The sequence below is a fragment of the Brienomyrus brachyistius genome, chromosome 1, assembly GCF_023856365.1.
Source record: "Brienomyrus brachyistius isolate T26 chromosome 1, BBRACH_0.4, whole genome shotgun sequence".
Classification (NCBI taxonomy): Eukaryota; Metazoa; Chordata; class Actinopteri; order Osteoglossiformes; family Mormyridae; genus Brienomyrus; species Brienomyrus brachyistius.
The window spans coordinates 11,636,125-11,655,878 of NC_064533.1; the positions used below are offsets into that span (position 1 = coordinate 11,636,125).

The following is a 19,754-nucleotide window of genomic DNA, read 5'->3' on the forward strand; positions in this document are numbered from 1 at the left end:
CCATTTTAGTCTGAAATGTCTGGTCCTCTGATTCCTCTCATGACCTCACCGACCCAGGCTGATTAAATCTAACCGCAAGGAAGGTCAAGATTCCTGAGCATAATCTTTACCGATGCGTGTTATTCTTTATAAAGTGGTTGCGGTTGCATGCTGGGAAGTAGCAGAAATCTTTATCTGGGCCATACAGTCACAAAAGGGAGGGGGCTATTAAAACTACACAAATCTGACGAATTGTATTTGTACCATGTGATGCAGAGTATTTGTGGCCGTAAAGTATGGGGCGGATGGGGGGGTTGTAAACACCCCAATAATCAAAACCAGCCAATCCCCTGGACACACTTAAATGGGTCCCCCCCCCCCCAAAATACTCACCCCAAAGTTATGCCCCTGAGGGTATGTCATTGTGTCTATACATGGTGTTGAAGTTAAGGTCATAAATACCGACTAACAAGTCAAGGCTTGCCACACTCCCATCATGCACTTCTTCTCCAGCTGGCCCCTTTCCCTGTCCTCTGATTTTCTACCACAATGGAACAACCCCCCCTCTCCTTGGCTTGCAGTGTCATTTAAATCCCGAATCAAATACACTGCAAAAATGTTTGCCATACTTGTAGGTTGGAGTGTAGCTGCTAGCATCGGCCAGCAGCACTGCATGAAACTGCACTTCCAGACTATCCCACGTATGCTCTTGGTTGGTTGTGTTGGGGCATCACAGACCCCTCCAGCGTGTTTGTGTTTGCATGCTTCCCGGAAAATGACTCCCCAGAGCTGTTAGGCGCTTGGTTGTGTATCAGAGAGCCGAACGCCATGACAAAGTGCAGATTGCAACTACCTGTGAGTCTGAGGCACCCAACAGGGACCAATGAGCAGAAGCTCACCTAGCAATTTCCCTCATCTAATTCAAAGTCCTAAGTCTAAAGTCCCATACCTTATTACCACCAATTTTTTTCCATGCCTAATTAATTATGCCTTATGCTGTAAATAATCTAACGGGATGTAATCCATCTGCATAAAAACCGAGGCTTGAGCCTCGATGAAGCTCTGTACATTGGTGCTCATCGCGCTTAATCTGTAATCGGTTTAACCAGCGCTGACAGCGCGCCGCTTTCGCTCCGAATTCATCATGGCGAGCGCATCAGCCGAAAGCGCCGCATCTCTCAAGGTACAACCTTCCCCGTAGCAGGACGACGGGAGCCGCTTCTCTTAGCTTTTACGTTGCATGCTGTGTCTGTGTAACCCTGCCTTCCTACACAGTCCGGTGAAATTTCCGTAGGGTCTTTAATTCGTACGATTAGGTAGGAAAAGCGTAACACAGCGTTAACGTTTGGCTGCCTTGCACGGAATAAGCCGTCTACGGTAATATTTAAATATAGTAGTTAGTCGAAACTAGCACACTGACAGACGATTGGTTAAGGAAAATGGATTAATTATTTTGACTTTACGAATGTCACATTATGCATTACGTCACTGGATATATGTCAAAATAAGGTCTTTGTTTTGGAATTCCAGTACATTTATTTTGAAAGCATTTTGCTATAATCCGCCGCTGAAACGCTTACTGTCAGGCAAAAATGGCGATTTCTATATTTATTAATGCTATCGCATGCATTTTATAGCGTTCTGGGGCATTTAAAAGGGCGTTTTTCTTGTTTTAAATGACTGTATAGGAATGCCATGCTCAACGAGCTGCTTGTCCGGGCAAACGAGCCGAAGGGCTGAAATGTGCATTTCCACTTAGAAAAACAGCTATTTACAATTTACTTGAAAACACCAAAAAATGTACCTACATTTAACCTCGCCTACTCATACGTCTTATTCAAAATGGCAGCTTGAAATTTAACCGCGTTTTCTTGGCTATAATACTTCTGGTTCCTAAAACAAAAAGAATATACATTTAATACTGTTTTAAATACTATTTTCTTTACGTTACGTGTTATTGATTTACTTGCCTTTGTGTACTGGTATTTTCTACTTAAAGTTAACGGGTTTTTTTAGGGTTCGTGTAAAGAATGTCAGAATGGAGAGGCAGAACATATGGCAACGTTTAAGGTGAGTTTCTTCATACACTGAATTAGAACAGTAAATCCGTTGTTCCCTCTTGTTCTCCTTGCTCATATTGCAGTACTATGACAACCTGCTAACTGTTACGCCTTCCCGAGACATAGGATAGGCAAGCCCCCATTCATTTTATAATAAAACAGCCCATGTCGTCACCGCGGGACTGGGGTAAGTGATATCTTAGTGTAAAATGGGTAATGGGACATTAGGGCCAAAGTAAACTATGCGGGCAGAAAATGTAGGGACTACATTCTTCGCTGCTGGGTATGACAGAGAACAGTGTCTGGCATAATCACAACACTTGTCTTTGAGTTCGGGTCCATGTAGATTTTTTTTTTCAGGTGCATCCAATCAAACGTCTCTCCTGTCAAATCAGAACAGCTCCCAATAGCAGGCATCCTGAATGGCTACTCCCTCTCCGTCCAAAAATAAATAAAAATGTCCCGAATCGGCGGGTCGAGGTCAGGATTTCGCTGCTTTCTGCGTGCTTTCCTGTATCCTGGTCAAAGGTGGCCTGGCAGCTGAAGTGTTTTGCTAGACTCCCCCAAATCCGTGCGCACTCCGGTCGAGGTCAGACTTGGAGACAGCGTCCTGGGCTTGCCTGGTTCTTATTGTGTGACACCCTGGGAATGAACCATGAGTCCTTGGACTGGGATCCTGCGAGGGGAGACTGTCTAGCTTGAGATCACTGCAGATCCCTGTCAGTTGGGGCTCACTGATATGTAGGCTTCTGGGACACAGGTAGGGATTAGGAACGAGAGCTGGGGAAGCCACTGAGTCACATGATCCCTGGCAGGAAATCAGTTCAGAATCAGGAGCCAGATAAACCGTCGTTCGTGACCCGCACACAGTCGCCTCTGTTCTCTCTTGGCAAATGGTGACTGCATTCCTGTCTCACTTCTAATAAAGTTTTATAGAATGAGGAGAAATAAATCCATAGATGATATAAATCTTGCTGAAATAGAAACTTTATTTAACATTTACTTATTTGTACATCACTGGATTTAATTTCTACCTTACATTTGTAGCACGCCATGTCTGGTTTGTGTTTGGACTTTCCAGCCACAGTACAACGCGTGTGTTTTACGACTGTCTGGAAAAGATGTTTGATTTAATGTTTGTCATGAAATTACGAAAGGGGCCAAAAAGATGGGTAAACATACACGTGGCCACGGGGAGGGGGGGGGGGGACAGATATGCAGAGGAATGGAGAGAATGACATTTTGCAGCTGTTGTGCAAGTTTGCAGCAGTGCATGCTGGTCCCAGACCCGATCACGGGGGTAAGAGCTCTGAGCCTGGAGGAGGTTGGATTTGGACATGCAGAGCTGGCATGCTGTGGGGGGAGCTGGCTAACCCCTTAAAGTGACAGTACCCACCCCCCCCCACGTTAGTGTGCTTGTAGGTGTGGCATCACTGTTCTGTCTTTCCTCTCCTTTTATATCTCACCATCCCATCAGACATGCAGCATAGTGTAAGCAGCTATAAGTGCACAACGTCAGTCCTGCGTTTCCATTTTAGTTCGTCCCGCTTCCCTGCATGAGGCATATTAAGTTCCAGCAGATATTTTTAGAAAAGGTTGTTGCCTACGTTGCCAAAGGGAAGTTATAGAAAATTACAGCAGAGCAGAGAGCTAAAATGGAGAGTAACATGCGGGAACACCCACTGTGTGCAGAGCGCTGATGGTGTTCGGTAATCTGGGATTGCACAGGTGGGGTGGGGAGGCGGGCGAGCGTGTGACAGTGTCTAACCCTTGCGTCTGGCCTTGCTGCCAGATGTCCCGCTTACCATCCTAGTCATATAATCGCCTCATCATCTGTGAGCCAGTGGGCCTGTGACTGCCCCCTGCCTGTCACTAGGAGACCTGCAGGTTCATGTGTCGTTTAACAGCAGTGATGCTTTCTGAGGAATGTGTCATTAGGCGAATTCGTCATTGTGCGAACGTTGTAAGTAATACTGCAGTAAACTTTCTTAAGTAAAAATAGTGCACTTTAAAATATCTATAAAGAAGTATAGTGAATACATAAACCATTAACGTAGTTGCTTATTATCATTATGAACTATTGCATACTGTTCGTGACTGTATGTGCTACACTTTTATAGGTTTATTTACATCAGCATCACCACAAACACACTGTGCTGTGATGTTACAAGGGCTATGCTGTCACTAGGCGATAACCCACTGCCATATATGCTGTACGCCGTTGAACAAAATGTTGCTACGTAGCACGTCACTGTACTGCGGTCCCCCACAGCATTCCTACCAGACACACTCACAGACAGACACGCACAGATAAACACATGCGTCGCTTTCAGTCTGGAGGGGGATGTGTGGACTATTGAGTAAATAAAATAGGGTAAAGTGTGTCAGTTCTCACAGTGGAAAATAAGCATAATGAAAAACAGATGGGGGGGGAAAGTGAACGAAATATTAACATTAGGAGGGATTGCAGACGAGGCCTCATGCCGCTGGTGTGACGTATTCCAGTGCGAGTTGGCCCGTGTTCGCTAGAGTATGAAGTACATGCTTTCTTAACCTTCACTTTTCTCGAAAAAAGAATGCTAAATATGAAAATTAGACCTTCTGGGGATCTCCCAAAAAGGTAAAAGACCTCTTCCTTAGACACTTGAAGAGTTTCCAAGCACGTTGTTTGTGTTTAAGCATGTGTTTTGTTTGGGTGGAGTTGGGATTGTACATGCTGCACTGAACAAACGCTGTACGAGCTTATGTGTGACTGCATCCCCCTCTCTTAGGCCTCGGATACTGTCGTCGAACTGTCCCCCACGCACAAGGCCAAGCCTGAGGAGTCAGAGCTGGTGTTTGGCAAGTTCTTCACGGACCACATGCTGACGATCGAGTGGACCAAAGCCGGGGGATGGCAGCACCCGCAGATCGGCCCGATGCGCGAGCTCTCCTTCCACCCGGGGTGTTCGGCTCTGCATTATGCCATTCAGGTGAGCTCGTTACTCAGGGGTGCAGGTGACCGAGCTTGAAGCCCCCTCAGCTCCATGACATAGATCCAGCCCCACATGTTAGACTTGTTTTTGTATCACGTGCTCCTTCCCATAATCCTTTGCTGTCACGCCTCTGGTATTTTCCAAGCTCTTTGAGGGTCTGAAGGCATACTGGGGGCAGGACGGCCAGGTGCGTCTCTTCCGGCCGATGCTGAACATGAAGAGGATGGCGGTGTCCGCGAAGAGGGCGTGTCTACCAGTAAGCACCTTGCCCCACCGCAGGGAATTTGCCATCCTACGGTTCCCAAGCCAGCATAGTTGTTCTAAACCGATCCAGAATGCCCATATCCCTTTTGTGTTTCCTTGTCCTCTTTCTCTCTGCAGAGCTTTGACTGTGAAGAGCTTCTAGAGTGCATCAGGAAGCTGGTGAAGATAGACCAGGACTGGGTCCCACGGTCGGACTCGGCTAGTCTCTACATCCGGCCCACATTCATAGGCACTGAGGTGGGGGGGGGGGCACCGCCCCCATGCTCATCTGTATAGAACATGATAGTATCAGCTGACCTGTTCATTCTTCAAGCCAGAGGTTTTACAAGAATGTCAATGACGGTTCCAGCACATCTGTATAATGAGGCTAGGCATAAGTTAGGGTTAGTTACCCAGCATCAGCATGGGCTGAGTGAGGCATGACACGGTTCCAGTAGCATACGTGGTTACTTGTTGGGTTTGATGCTCAAGGGTAGAAGGGCAGTAGCCTGGTCCCTCGGTGGGCCGGGTGTTTTACGGTGTATCACTGCAGCAGGAGGACACCTGTCACTGGTTCATATTGTGCATTGATGCTCCTCGCGTTCAAAAGCTTCAACTTACGATATTTTGGCTTTTTGATGGTGCGATGCCGATGCAAACTCATTAGTCGTCAGACCAAACTTTGAAGTCTGATCTGTATCCAGGCTAACGATATGCTGTACGACACTGTCCACTGATGCCGAGCGAAGGCAGCATCTATGCAGCCGTACTTCCAGTGTCTGTAGTGGCTGCCAGCGTAAACCTCTCATACGGTGTTTAACAACGTATCCTATAGTTCTTTGTCTGTCTGTCATATCGTATTTGTATCCGGCTTATGATATTTTCAACTTACGATGGCATCATCACAACATTGAGTGTATGTATATCGCTCTGTCTGTTTTCTAGCCTTCCCTGGGTGTAAAGAAGCCAACCAGTGCGCTGCTCTTCGTCATCCTCAGTCCAGTCGGGTCCTACTTCAGCACCGGGATCAAGCCTGTGTCCCTGTGGGCGGATACCAAATACGTCCGGGCCTGGAAAGGGGGAACTGGAGATTGCAAGTTAGGCGGGTGAGGAAGTCCAACTGGCTATCATCTTGTTGAGGGGACAATGTCACTTTGTCGTCATTCTGGAGTGTCAGAGGTCACAGGAGACTGGATGCCATTGTGAATATCAGTGGGGGGGGGGAGTGTCAATTTTGCATAGTAAAGTAATCAGGCTAATTATTCTCTAATCCAGTGTTTACCAACCCGCTCTTCAGGGATCCACAGACGGTCCATGTATTTGTTCCCTCCCGGGTTGGGAAACACTCTTCTGATCAATACCTTCATATTTTATGACGTTAAGAAAGACCCCTTGTATTGCGATATCGTCGCATTGACCAACCATGGCAATTATGTCATTCAGATATGTGTCTTCAACCTCTGCAGGAATTATGGAGCCACGATCTACGCACAATATGAGGCTGCGGACTTAGGCTGCCAGCAGGTCCTCTGGCTGTACGGAGATGACCTTCAGATCACTGAAGTTGGCACGATGAATATTTTTATCCACTGGACCAACGAAGACGGCGGTAATCATAAACCACGCGTATTACGCAGAAGCATTTGCAGACCAACTAGTGGATCGATGGTAGCAAGCATAGTCGCAGGCTTTATTCTGCTGCGCGTGAGTCATACGAAACAGCTCCAAAGGTTTTCTGAAAGACCTGTGATACATCAAGAAAATTAGTAATATTAACAGGGAAGAGGACGCAGCCTGGGGAATACGTATGTGCCGAGCATTCTGGGAATTTGAGGATAATATATGGCTGATCTGATGGGGGCGGCATGTTGGCTCAGCGGGTGGCCCTGCAGTGGTTATGGACTCCCTGTGCTGTGCAGGTTTCCCTCAGGTACTCCTGTTGCTTACTGCAGTCCAAAAATAGCATGAAAATTGGTATGTGGCATTGCACAGTGTGTTTGTGTGCCCTGTGATGAACTGGTATCCCATCCACAGTGTCTCCCTGCCTTGCGTTCTCTGCCTCCTGGGGGAGGCTCCAGGCTCACCGTGCCCCAGTATCGGAAAAGTGGTGGGAAGGTAGACCAGTTACTCTTATAGGGGGTGACATAAAAAACCAGCAAGTCAGAAAGAGCCCCTGAAGACCCCAGTAGGGTGACGAAGACCTGCTGCATCCGCCGGTTTATTTACAGTCTAGGCTGAGATCCAGAATAGTAGCAGATGTAAATCCTCTGCCCTTTCCTGCTATTTGATGGCGCACCATAGAAATATCAACCCTCTTGCATTTCTGTGTTCCAGAGGAGGAGCTGGCAACTCCACCACTAGATGGCCTCATCCTGCCTGGCATCACACGGCAGAGCATCCTGGAACTCTCCCAAAAATGGGTAAGAGAAACTCATCCCACGGTTGGAGCAGCAGTGAGAGAAATGATGCATCTTCTGTTGGGCCCGTGGTCATTGGCCGCGACTAAAGATGTCATAACATGCCTTTAGCCAATGGGAGCGGAGTTAACGTCAGTCCAGAAAATATACGTGAACTAGCAGCGATTTCGATGTTGAGGGTAGGAACCCTGTTGCACTCACATTTGGCGGCCCGCACTTTGTAGGAGGAGTTCAAAGTTTCTGAGCGGTGCATCACCATGGCAGATCTGCTGCGTGCACTGAAGGAGAACCGGGTCAAGGAGATCTTTGGGTCTGGTACTGCTTGTGTCGTGAGCCCAGTGGGACGCATTCTGTACCAGGGGGAGGTTTGTACAATCTCCTTACCACATACCTGCTTTGATTTTATTATAAATATCCAGCCAAAAAACAACAGCTAGCAGATGTACCATGACCCCTTTGTCTCTACATATTTGTGCATGTTAAGTAGGACGTTACTGGCATGGATCTGTTGCCTGCATTATTTAATCACAGACTATTTTCTTCGGTTGAACGGCTCCTGTCTGTTTCCTTCACAGAATTTGCAGATCCCCTGCAAGGAAGACTTCCCACCATTGGCCTCCAGGTTGGTGAAGGAGCTCACAGACATCCAGGTGAGACCTTCGACATTACAGCAGCGGTGGCATCCCGCAGGTCAAAGGTCGTGGATCTCCTTGATAGTGTGACACCCCTAAGACTTGCGTCCATCGACTCCCCCCGGGTGGTGTTGGTGTCTGTGGGACATTCCCTACAGTAGCATGACGTGGGTGTGTGGGTGTGTGTGTGGGGGGGGGGCGTAAATGTGAGTTTAATCACCACCCAGGGATGGTAGGAAGGAGATAAGGGCAAACATTGCCCACCCTCCCAATGAAAAAAATTCTCATTAGGCATCCTGTGTAATTACTTTACCATAATTATTCGTCTCAGCTTTCATGGACTTCAGAGGCCGGACGGCAACAAACAAGGCCGTCCCGACAAAGGCCTGGCGGAATCCGCCACACGGCACATGCCGTGACGCCGGACCCGTTGCTCTGTGAATCAGCCGAGTTGGAGCTGCACAAAGGAGCGTGGGGTCTGGGGGGGGCGGCAGGGCGGTGTGTGGAGCCCCCCCCCCCCGTGTCACTTTCATGTTAATTAGAAATTGGCTGCCTTTGTTTGTCTATGCGGGCGGTTGTTTCATTCCCGCATTCAGTCCGTCAGAGTGAATTTAGTACGCGAGACGCAAATAATTGGATTTGCCTCTACGCTTGTCGTGGATTTAGAACATTTAGTTCAGATTTTCTCGCCGCGGAGTGTGTAGATTTGCAGATGGATATTTCCATCAGCCTGTGGGTCTGCGCAGGCATGTTCTCGGTCATCCGCTGCCTTCTGGGGTACCATTAGGGCCCAGAATATAGTAAACGTACAGATATTTGGCAGCTCCCTCACCCAGTGTGACCTGTCCGGGTCTTCTGTGCTCTCCTCTGCCGCAGTATGGACGGACCCTCAGTGAATGGAGCTTCCTGGTGTAGACACACCCACCGGATCTTCTGGAGAGCGACGGCCGGTATCAGCGGTGCTGCCAAAATTCTACCAGCATTCAGAATCAGACATGTACAAAATCATACGCACAGTGTCTCACATACGTGTGGTATGCGTGAGCCAACAAGCACTCGCACACGTGTACCGTGCACAGAGATGCACACTATGTTGTAAACGACATCCGTCTGTGTCCTTCCGTATGTGTAGACTTAGGACGATATGCAATAACTGTAACAGAGAGGCCATATACAGCAGCTGCAGCATGCAGATTTCTGCACCATCTAACGATGTTCTTAACCATCTGGATGTGTCCAAAATGCTAGAATAGATGAACAATACAGTAAAGTGTTGGTTAGTAGCATTCTTTTCACAATACTGACTTTTCAGCTGCTCAGGTGTTTTGTAGAAAACTCTTTGTTGAGACCACAGATAACTTACCTAGTATTTTAGAGACTACATGCAATGTCCAAACATGTGACAGCTTTCACACTTGCTTTGCTAGACTGTAGTGCGGTCTGTGGTCTGTGGTCTGTCTGTATACCTCTGCTCTACCAGCAGTAACCAATACAGCAAAAAAAATCACTAATGTCTTTGTGCTTTTGGGAGCATTCTGGAAGAGTATAACTTGGACTCAGAAGAAAGCACAACATAATCTATATTTAATGATCAATAAAAGTTAATATTAGCTTACAGGAAATGTATGTACACGGCAATTGTAGAAGTAAGAAATATATTTTGGTCAAGATGCTCTGTGTCGTATAGTTATAGTTAAATCCAGACTGCCTTTATTTTCATTCATTGACTAAACTTCTAAGCACAAAATCTGTTTACTGTACTGATCTGTCTTCATCTTCTGAGAGTATGTTACATGTAAACTGGCAGGTGTCACGTATGTATACAGCATATGGTGTGTTATGCCTGTCTAAATACATGTGTCTATGCCACTGCGTTGTCTGAAAGGGGTCCTGCGTGGTTCTGCACGGGTGCTGTTCTGAGCCCGAGCTGCTCTGGTGTGTGATTGGCGACAAAATGAACACCAGGCTCATTCTTATTCTGATCCGCATTTTATAAACACATCCATCTTCCATACCTGCTTATCCAATACCGGGTCTAGGTGAGTCTAGAACCTTTTTTAAGATGCACGGGGCAGCAGAACTTCTGGCAACACGCAGACATTCCAGATCGTACATAATCACACTGCCGGACTGTCTAGCTGCTTATTTTCGGCCTGTGGGAGGAGTATATTGAGGAATCTCGCAAACACGGAGGACATACAAACATTGCACACAGACAGTCTGGCACGGGAATCGAACCTCCGACCTTGGCGCTGTGAGGCTGCAGTGCTCCCTATTCTGCAGTTTATTTTAATGTAGATTTAAATAAGGCTTTCACTGCTCAGGCATAACTTACCTTTTCTTAAAATAAGAATACAGATAAGGTGGATTTTCCAAACTAGTTAAACTACACGTAGTTAATGCTTTAAAACGTGATGGTAGTAGGGGCAGCAGAGATACTAAGGGGTGCGCTGGCTCCTGTCAATGCAGGATGAAATACCACAGCCTCCGAAACGACGGAATGATCCACAGGGTCAAGCGGACATTAGGGACTAAATACGCACAAAGGTGTGGAAAATCGCAAACAAAGCTATTTTTATTGGGGCAAATTAGGGAACTTTGGGGAAAGTGCCTTTGAAGGAAAACTATTTGGTGTAAATGCAGAAAAAGCAAGATGTACATGTAGGGGTTGTGGGGATGGGGGGGGGGTCAAGCTCCGCCCACAGGGAGAGTGACTTCCTCCCGTCCAGGAGAAATTGGCATGTCTTGTCACTCAGTTCCCACAGTGCGGACCTGCCACAATCCCGATGGTGATTCATTAATGAGCTGTACTTCACAAACAGTTCTATGCATCTTAAAATAAAGACAATCTGCTCCAAGCTTGAGTTCTAATGCAAAAAAAAATTAAAAAGGAACATGAAGAAAACATACGGGTTAATGTGCTGTTCCTGCAGACGTAACACCCAGGTTAATGCGAGTATAATGTGAATTAACCTTCGTGGTGGTGTTGTACCACTGCTGATTAAATGAGCAGGCTGATGGTGATGATGATGAAGTGGATGAAATGAGCGGGTGGACATGAGGCTCTGCTGCTCCCCGGCGCCTCAGTGTGGAGGTGGAGTGAACTGACCCTGCGTGATCTCCTGCAACATCAAGCTCTTTGTCTTGTGGATGAGTTCACACTTCTGTGGCTCTAAATCCCCTATGTTTAGGAGCAATGAAGACACACAGGCTTCCTTAGTAATTTAGCACTTTAAACTAGGCCACAGCGAGGCTATATTGTATTTATTACTTTGCTGTTTTATCTTTCAAAACAGCAACAGGTCTGTCTCAGAAACTGCTCTCCTCGTTAGCATGACCTATTCCATCTTGGAAGCTGCTCTCTCCTGGGCTCGGTCTTCTTGGACAGCGACACAATTTGACTATGTATCAAGATGCGGCAACTAGCGGCAACATCCCCCCCAGCCCACCAAAAACAACCACCCCCCCACCCTGCCCCATCTTGCTCTGCATAGCCCTCCAGAGATTCTCCTGTCACTTTCCATTATAGAAGAAGTGTGCTAAAAGCAGGGTAGGGGGGTTATATGGAGAAGGATGAGCACACCCAGCGCTGGTGGGCCCCCCCCCTCCCACTCTCCCCCACCCCCAATCTTACTCCAGACAGGCCGGCTGACCGTGATCCGATTTGACAACTAAACCACTGTCATCACCAGTCTAACCCATTTGAAGATGTAATTAACAGACTTTAAAGTCACTTCTGTTTTTTAGTGGTTCCGTTTCCCCTCTTCTTCTTCTTCTTACCTTCCATCCATCTTTTCTGTACCCTTTCGGTCACACATTCGGAGAGATGATAATTCCAGAATGGAGCTTCTCTCCCAAGTGCAGGTGCTGTCAGTGACTGTGGATTAAGTTAAAGTGTTAGCTAAATAATACTAACGATGATTCAATAAAAAGTCTTGCAAAAAAGGAATTGGGACAATACTCCAAATTTTAAGTTGTTCCTTTCATGCTGTACGTCATGACCTGTCACTGCTTAGCTGTCCTACAGTGCTAACCACTGCACCACCATGCCACCCCTATACTGTACATAATTAAGTAAAATTAAGCAATATAATGCTCTATTTGCCTTTTGTTCAAGTATGAGCATTTATAATATATTACACACATACAGGTCAGAGTGAAGCTTGGGGTTTGAGCACAGGTCCAGTCATTTATCGAGTGCTCCAAGAGGACTCCCGTTATGACCTCACCTGGGTTCTTACACTCCTGCTATAACTTCTCTCTGTAGCTATACTCCTGTTATGATCTCACTCTGGGTACCTATGTTCCAGTTATGACCTTTCTCTGTGTAGCTACACTGCTGTTATACTGTTACACTGGGTAGCTTCAGTCCTGTACTGACCTCATTCTGTGTATTCACACTACTGTTATGATCTCACTCTGGATAACTACATTCCTTTTATGACCTCACTCTGTGTACCAATGCTCCTGGTTTGATCTCACTCTGGGTATTTACATTCCTGGTATGAGCTCAATCTGTGTAGCTCCACTCCTGGTATGACCTCACTCTGTGTAGCCACACTCTTGGTATGAACTCTGTATAATTACACTCCAGTTATGACCTTAATCTGTGTACCTCCACTCTTGATATGACCTCACTCTGTGTAGCTACACTCCTGTTATGATCTCACTCTGTGTAGCTACACTCCTGTTAAGACCTCACTCTGGGTAAGCAACACTCCTGTTTTGATCTCACTCTGTGTAGCTACACTCCTGTCAAGACCTCACTCTGGGTAAGCAACACTCCTGTGTTGATCTCACTCTGTGTAGCTGTGGTCCTGTTATGACCTCATTATATGCAGTGCAGCCCCATCCTTTGTCCATGTAACCTAGATGTGTGGTGCAATGGCCCGCAATGCCCAAATGTTCTGAAGCAGCAGAGGAATAAGCGGTGAGTTTAGATTGCTTTTGGTTGAAGAGGAGAGGTCACCAGGCTAAACTGATGAGAATGAGGTCAAGTTTAATTGGTGCACATGGTGGATTCACCTTCTTACATCCCAATGCTTTCAAAAGAGGACGCAGCACTGAGCTCTGAAGAATGTGTCTGTAGCCATATAATCTCTTCTTCCAGGAGATGGCGCTAGTGCTTCAGCGCCAAGTCCTACGGAACCAATCAGAAGTCTCACGTATCAATTTTTTTCTCCCCTTTCTTTATCTTTTGGTTTTGGATGCCTGACACTCAACATTAACATGGATATAAAATTAATCTCTTTTTGTGGATGTCTTAATCCCCTAACAGAGTGATGCAATCGTTTAATCATGAACCATCGGCTTCTCTTATAATATCACACATTTAACGTTCAAGCTGCAGATAAAGAATAAATACAGCTTTAACCAGACAGAAGTAGACATTTAGTAATGGCTTTTGCTAACATCAGTCTTACGCTGGCCTCCAGTTGTGGGTTTGACATTGTATTAATGTTATCCTCTCTTCATACATGTTATCATTCTTAACAGTTTTAGTCCATTTTAACTACAGTGACGCTTATGTGCTTAATCTCCCAGTAATGGGGGGACAGAGATTTTATTTCTGCTTTTTTTCCCCTCATTTATCCTTTCTTTAACTGAGTGGTTTCACCAAGATTAAAAATAAACTTTTAAAGTATTTTTTAATAAGGAAGAAAAGATCAAACTGGACTGCAATTTCATAGTACAAAGTGAGTAAACAAGTCGCACGGTTCCGTTTCAGGAGAATGAGCCCCTTGAATGGCTGGCCTAGAATAGCATGTTGCCATCGAAAGAAGCAGAAATGGGGGTGCATATTCTGGGACCCCCACCCCCCACCTCCAATCACTACCAAGGACAGTGCTACACTTATGAGCAAACTCAAACCTACAGCCGGTTTGGGATGTGGGTTTCGACAATGAGCATCTAGAACATGTCATGGGGAAGTAGGGGTGTGACCATGATTGACCATAAGTAACCGTGATTATCCGTGAGTAACCGTGATTGACTACAAGTGACCGTGACTGACCATGAGTGACGGTGACTGACCATAATTAATTGTTTTTCATTGTGATTGATTGTGAGTGACCAGGATTGCTTGTAATTGTCCGTGAGTGACCATGATTGACTACAGGTGACCGTGACTGACCATGACTGTGGGGACTGACCATGAGTGACCATCACTGACCGCGAGTGACCGTCACTGACCATAATGAATAGTTTTTCACCGTGATTGACTGTGTTCCGCTATGAATGACCCCCTTGGCTGAATCTGCACCATGATGGCTGACATTTTCAGAGCTTCTCCTACATCCCTGCTGTATGTATGTTCAAGGCCCAACACTTTTTTGGAGGGCTGGGCAGATGAAGAAGGCCAGGACTGCCAGCAGCAGCCCCTGGGTGTAGACCACGGATCCTGGCTGTGAGTCACGCTGCTTGGGGCGCTGTGCCTGCTCCCGCACTCTGAGTGAGTCAGGATGTGGTACACCCAGCTGCCCCCCCTCCCTTTCTCCATTCACCCTGCATTGCCTGTGCCGACTCATCCGAAAGGAGGACTCTCAGGGGGGGCGGGGAAGCAGAATCTGCTGTCCTCCAGAATGAGGAAATGTGGCCCCCGCCCAAGATCCTCCTTCTCCTTCTTGGATCCACCCTGACTGGAAGCCAGCTGGAGGTCAATAGCACAGCCTAAGAGCCCCCCCACACTGCCTGGGGTAACCGTCAGCCATCCAGGGGAGGGGGCACCTCCAGGCTGCATCCAGGACACACTGAACACCCCCCCATACATTTTCAGAGCACCTCTGAGACAGTAGCTGCCATATCAGTTTTGTTCCATTTGACTGGCTGTGGAGTGAGGCACACCCCCCCCCCGCCCCCCGTGTGTGTGCATGTGTTTAAGGTCATCCTGGGCTAAGTGTGTGGGGTGTGTCTGGAGCCCACTAAGCTCCGTATGTGTGTGTGGATGCATGACGTCAAACTCATTTGCGTGTGTGTGACTCGCACTTCAGTGTGCATGAGGTCAGGCTGCTGCGGCAGCTTGATCCATGCGCTGTGCGTGTGTCAGGTCACGCAGCTGCCTGCGAGCAAGTGGGCACCCCAGCACTCCTAGCACATGAACACTGGACGGCACCTCGCAGCAGGTCCTGCTTTAAATGCCTTTCCTTATCTGCCCCCCCCCAACCCAGGCTGGCATCCAGGGTAAACACCAGCAGAAGACCCCATCCACGGTACACAGGCTCTGTCACTGAAGCCGCCCAGAGCCAATCAGAGCCACCGGAAGGACAGGTCACATGACCAGCTTTGTGTGACTAACCAGTCGTGATGCATCGAGCAATCTTCTATCTATCTTAGTTGGCGGGGAAAATGAGCAGACTGGGCATGGACTGTAGGGTTTGTAGGGTTTGTAGGGATCAGGTGAATCCTTGACCTTATTGGCTTAATCACCACTCATGGATAAGGGCCTGTTTTCTATGTCATGAGTCCACGGACAATCGTTTAACTCCCAGCTGTATGGACCCAGATGGGCTGTTAGGCTGGGATGCCGAGCAAAAGCATGTTCTCTGCCATGTCAGGCCCACAATGCCAGTCCAAGTGCAGTGGTGTCACGTCCACCTGCCAGAACCACGTGGGAGTGATCCCTCACCTACGTTCATCACGGATCTGGTTCACTGTGGTGACGTTCTCCACCTCGCATCTCGAACCAAACCTCTGCTTAATTTGGTGTCAGTATCACAGCGTTAGTGCTGCAGTGTCAGTAAAAGTTCCATAATGCTGGTCCCGCCTTACTAAGAAGGTGGAGTGATTTCATTGGTGGGGTTTTATCCAATCAGAGTGAATGAGGGTCAGGGAGGCTAGGCAGATATGAAGAGGGTGTGGGAGTAGGGTTCCTGATCAAAACAGTTGAAAAGGTATACCTTACCCTGCTCCCCAGGAATAATGCTGCTGTAAGATTTATTATTTGGATTGGGGGGGTATGTGTCGATGGGACATAATGACCCATTATGAGGCTGTGTTTGTCTAAGTCTGGTCCTGGAGTCTAAGTTTGCTGTTTTTAACTGGTCTGCCTCCATTACCCCCCCCACCCCCACCCCTCCCTAGTTCAGTGTGATTGGTCAACCTCAGCTTCATATTCCCTCCAGGAGAATAAACCACAGGCGTTTCCTCAGGAACCAGAGTGGGACACAAAGGGCCTTTTTAGGGGGGACGCTCTGTCTGCCCCCCAGCACGCCAGCTGACGGGGGTGAAGGTGCCGCCTGCCTGGAGGAAAGACAACATTACCTAATCGGCTCGGCTACCGATGTCACCTGACCTGTAGTTGGGGGGGGGGGTGAGCTCAATGGGGCATTGATCACAAGATTGCACACACACTTATATGTAAGGAAACATCTCATGTTAATGCAGACCAGTGCCCTGGATCGATGTCGGTATGGCAGTGTGCCTCATCTTTCCATCCCATCAAAGTCTCACAGATAAAGACACCAGCCAACGTGTCTCCAGAACGACTGGTTAAATCGATCGGTTGAAGTTTTCGCCATTGCAGAATCATCTGCTGATGCTTTTGTACCTACAATGAGACTTTTCAGTGTTGTTAGTAGTCAGTACCTCAAGTACAAAAAGTTATCAGTAGAATAAGACATTCTTTTATTGTGGAGCTTTAATTCCATAACCATTTGTTCTCATTTAATGTGATTATGACTTAATACTTTTTCAATTAAATTACTCTGACTGTGAGCCAATAAATTGATTTATGAATGAATGTAACAGTCAACCATGCGGTATGGTGGCTCTGTGGGCAGTGCTGTCACCTCACTCCCACCAGGCTGAGGGCTCCAGTCCCACAGGGGTCCAATCCCACCTGAGGGCTCCAATCCCACCTGAGGGCTCCAGTCCCACAGGGGTCCAATCCCACCTGAGGGATCCAATCTCAGAGGGGTCCAATCCCACCTGAGGACTCCAGTCCCACAGGGGTCCAATCCCACCTGAGGGCTCCAATCCCACCTGAGGGATCCAGTCCCACAGGGGTCCAATCCCACCTGAGGGATCCAATCTCAAAGGGGTCCAATCCCACCTGAGGACTCCAGTCCCACAGGGGTCCAATCCCACCTAGAGGATCCAATCGCATAGGGGTCCAATCCCACGTCTGCTCTGCGTATGTGGATTTCGCAGGATCTCTGTCCCACAGTCCAAAGACCTGAAGTTACTCTGATTGGCATCTTTAAACTGTCCATAGTGTCTATGTGTACTGGACTGGCTTCAGTTTATTTTTATATAGCGCCTTTCACAAGAGAGGCACCCAATTGCGTTTGGCAAGAGTGTGTGGCAATCCATTATTACGTCATACGGAAACCATTTATGGTGAATTAAGACAGGAAAAAAGGAAAAGAGGAAGAAAGGGTAGCAGAGGAGAAGGAGCACCTTGCCTCATACTGCCTATGATTGGCTTCAGGTCCCCCTGTGACCCCCCCACCAAAATGAGCGGTTAGAAGATGGGTGTGATGTTGAGCTAAATCATTTGTGACAGAATTACCGTGACTGCAGGTCAATACCTGGATATCTGTGACACGCCCTCCTTCCTGCCGGAATCTGGCCAGGTGCTTTTCCTAAGTGCCGCAGTTTGCAGAGAACTTTCTCCTGTTATGTTTGACTTTATAATGAGAGGTTCCCCTCAAAATGGCAGCAAACGGGATCCGCCATCGCGCAAGCATGGAGTTTGAAAGAGCGGTTTTAGGTAAGGCTGCCGGTCCGTTAGAGAGCGACGGTGCGGGGCGGCAGCACAGCCAAGCGGCCGTGAGCTGGACACTTCCGCAGCGAGCGTTTGTGGCAGTAATCCGGGCCGGCAGACTCGCCGCGTCGCCCCTGCACTGGCGGGCGCCCAGTGACAGAGGAAGGACGAGCTGGTGAAGCAGCGGGACGGTCATTTAGGCTGGAGGGGCCAGCGAATCAGGGACGGGAATTATTCCGAGAGCACAAGAAAAGAGGATTAATCAACTGCCTGCCACGTTTTAATCGCCAATAATAAGAAAATAAATCTAATTGTCCTCGGAAGAAAGGGACGGGCGGGCACACTTTAACCTCTAAATGCTGGCGGCGAGGAAGCCTGAGTGAATATGGCACAGCTGAGAGGACGGGATGTGGGGGGGGGGCGGGGGGGGGCACCGCCACACTCTTCCCTGTAATTAAAGATCACAGAGGGACACTTTGGTGAAACATAAATGCTTTACCTATCCCCTCTCCCTAAATATTCCGTATGCTGCAGCATCTGCCCAGTCTCGGAAGGCACAGGGCCGGCCGGCCGGCGCCAGAGGTACGAGGCCCGATCTGCTGCCGCACACCCATGCCAGCGCGGAGAGGTTAATGGGGACCCCGCCCGCACAAAAGGGCTCCCCGAAAGAAATTATTTACCCCGCAGGCAGCAAGAAGGACGATAATAAACGTGCCCCATGGCTGCTATTACACCCCCCCCCCCCCCTTCCCTGAATCGCCTTTAAAAGATGGGGGCTATTTTGCAAGGGGGGGGCAGGGATGGGGGATGACTGTCCATTTACTCTTGAGTGGGATGGAGGAGGTGTGTGGGGGGGGAGGGGAGGGTCAGAGCAAACGTCCTTAAAAAGTAGCATTTCACCCACTTGTGTCTTTGAGGCTAAACTGAAAATTGTCACCATTACAGCTGTAACAGAAAATGGAAACTTCCATGAAAGAAAGAGGTCAACTGTTAACCCCCCCCCCCCCCCCCCCCCCCAAATCGAGTTCAAGCTGGAAAAAAAACTGATAGGTGACTGATTTCCCCCTGGTTAAAGAAGAAAGAAGCAGATTTGAGGCGTGAGGCCTGTTTACTGCGTACTTCCTGTTTGTGCTGCTGTGCTGGTTTGAGGGGATAAAACACAGACTGGCAGGCGATGCTGGTTCCGCCACAGGGGCATTCAGGACTATATTAAGGCTGTGGGATCAAGATCAGGCCCCGGCCGGAACGCTGGGAAAGGCGATTCCCCCGGGGACCCTCGTGCCAGCGGGACCTACCTGGAACAATGCGAGCACCTCTCTCTCCCAATCCCCCGCCCACGTTCGCCGTTACATATCAGCCACAGTAAGCTTCACACAGGCACTTCCTGTCGGCACACGGACAATAGCCATTGTGGCTCGGCGATACGGCATGATGTCACTTCCTGATAGGGCCAGAGAGGACCGAAGGCAAGAAATATCTAACCTTTTTTAAAGGCCCGAGTGATGAAAAGCTGACAAAATGGTGGCGTCGGGCGAGTGAGAGCGGCGGGGATGTTGTTCCGTGGGTCTAATTTTCCACCGTTACGACACCGGGCGAGAGACGTTCCGTCTGCCCTCGGTATCGTCCCTCAGGGGAAGCGGGGTCAGCGCCAGTGCCAGCCCCACCCACCCAGTGCTCTGTACCCCCCCCGCACTGCTAACCAGTGCTGAGGACGAGTCTCCCACCGTGTCCCTGTCCCACGCCAT

The 19,754-nt window shown here is 48.3% G+C and overlaps 1 protein-coding gene and 1 long non-coding RNA gene across 2 annotated transcripts; both read left to right on the forward strand.

Annotated features, from left to right (window-relative positions):
- The first annotated feature begins 922 nt into the window (after positions 1-922).
- Positions 923-10,175, forward strand: bcat1 (branched chain amino-acid transaminase 1, cytosolic). Its single transcript, XM_049011273.1, has 11 exons — positions 923-1,162; positions 1,996-2,049; positions 4,811-5,011; positions 5,160-5,270; positions 5,396-5,515; positions 6,203-6,363; positions 6,724-6,866; positions 7,592-7,677; positions 7,899-8,039; positions 8,250-8,324; positions 9,183-10,175. Exons 1-11 carry the CDS (start codon positions 1,124-1,126, stop codon positions 9,219-9,221), a joined length of 1,170 nt encoding a protein of 389 aa, XP_048867230.1. The 5' UTR covers positions 923-1,123; the 3' UTR covers positions 9,222-10,175.
- On the forward strand, positions 2,114-2,529 carry LOC125740323 (uncharacterized). The gene is made up of 2 exons (XR_007397505.1): positions 2,114-2,226; positions 2,400-2,529. It is a non-coding gene; the product is annotated as an uncharacterized LOC125740323 (long non-coding RNA).
- Positions 10,176-19,754: the final 9,579 nt, after the last annotated feature.

Excerpts from the sequence above, each read along its gene's own strand:
- bcat1 (XM_049011273.1), top strand. The coding sequence starts at position 1,124 with ATGGCGAGCGCATCAGCCGAAAGCGCCGCATCTCTCAAG. Across the intron at positions 2,050-4,810 it reads AACATATGGCAACGTTTAAG|GCCTCGGATACTGTCGTCGA; the intron begins GTGAGTTTCTTC and ends CCCCTCTCTTAG. Across the intron at positions 7,678-7,898 it reads TGGAACTCTCCCAAAAATGG|GAGGAGTTCAAAGTTTCTGA; the intron begins GTAAGAGAAACT and ends CGCACTTTGTAG.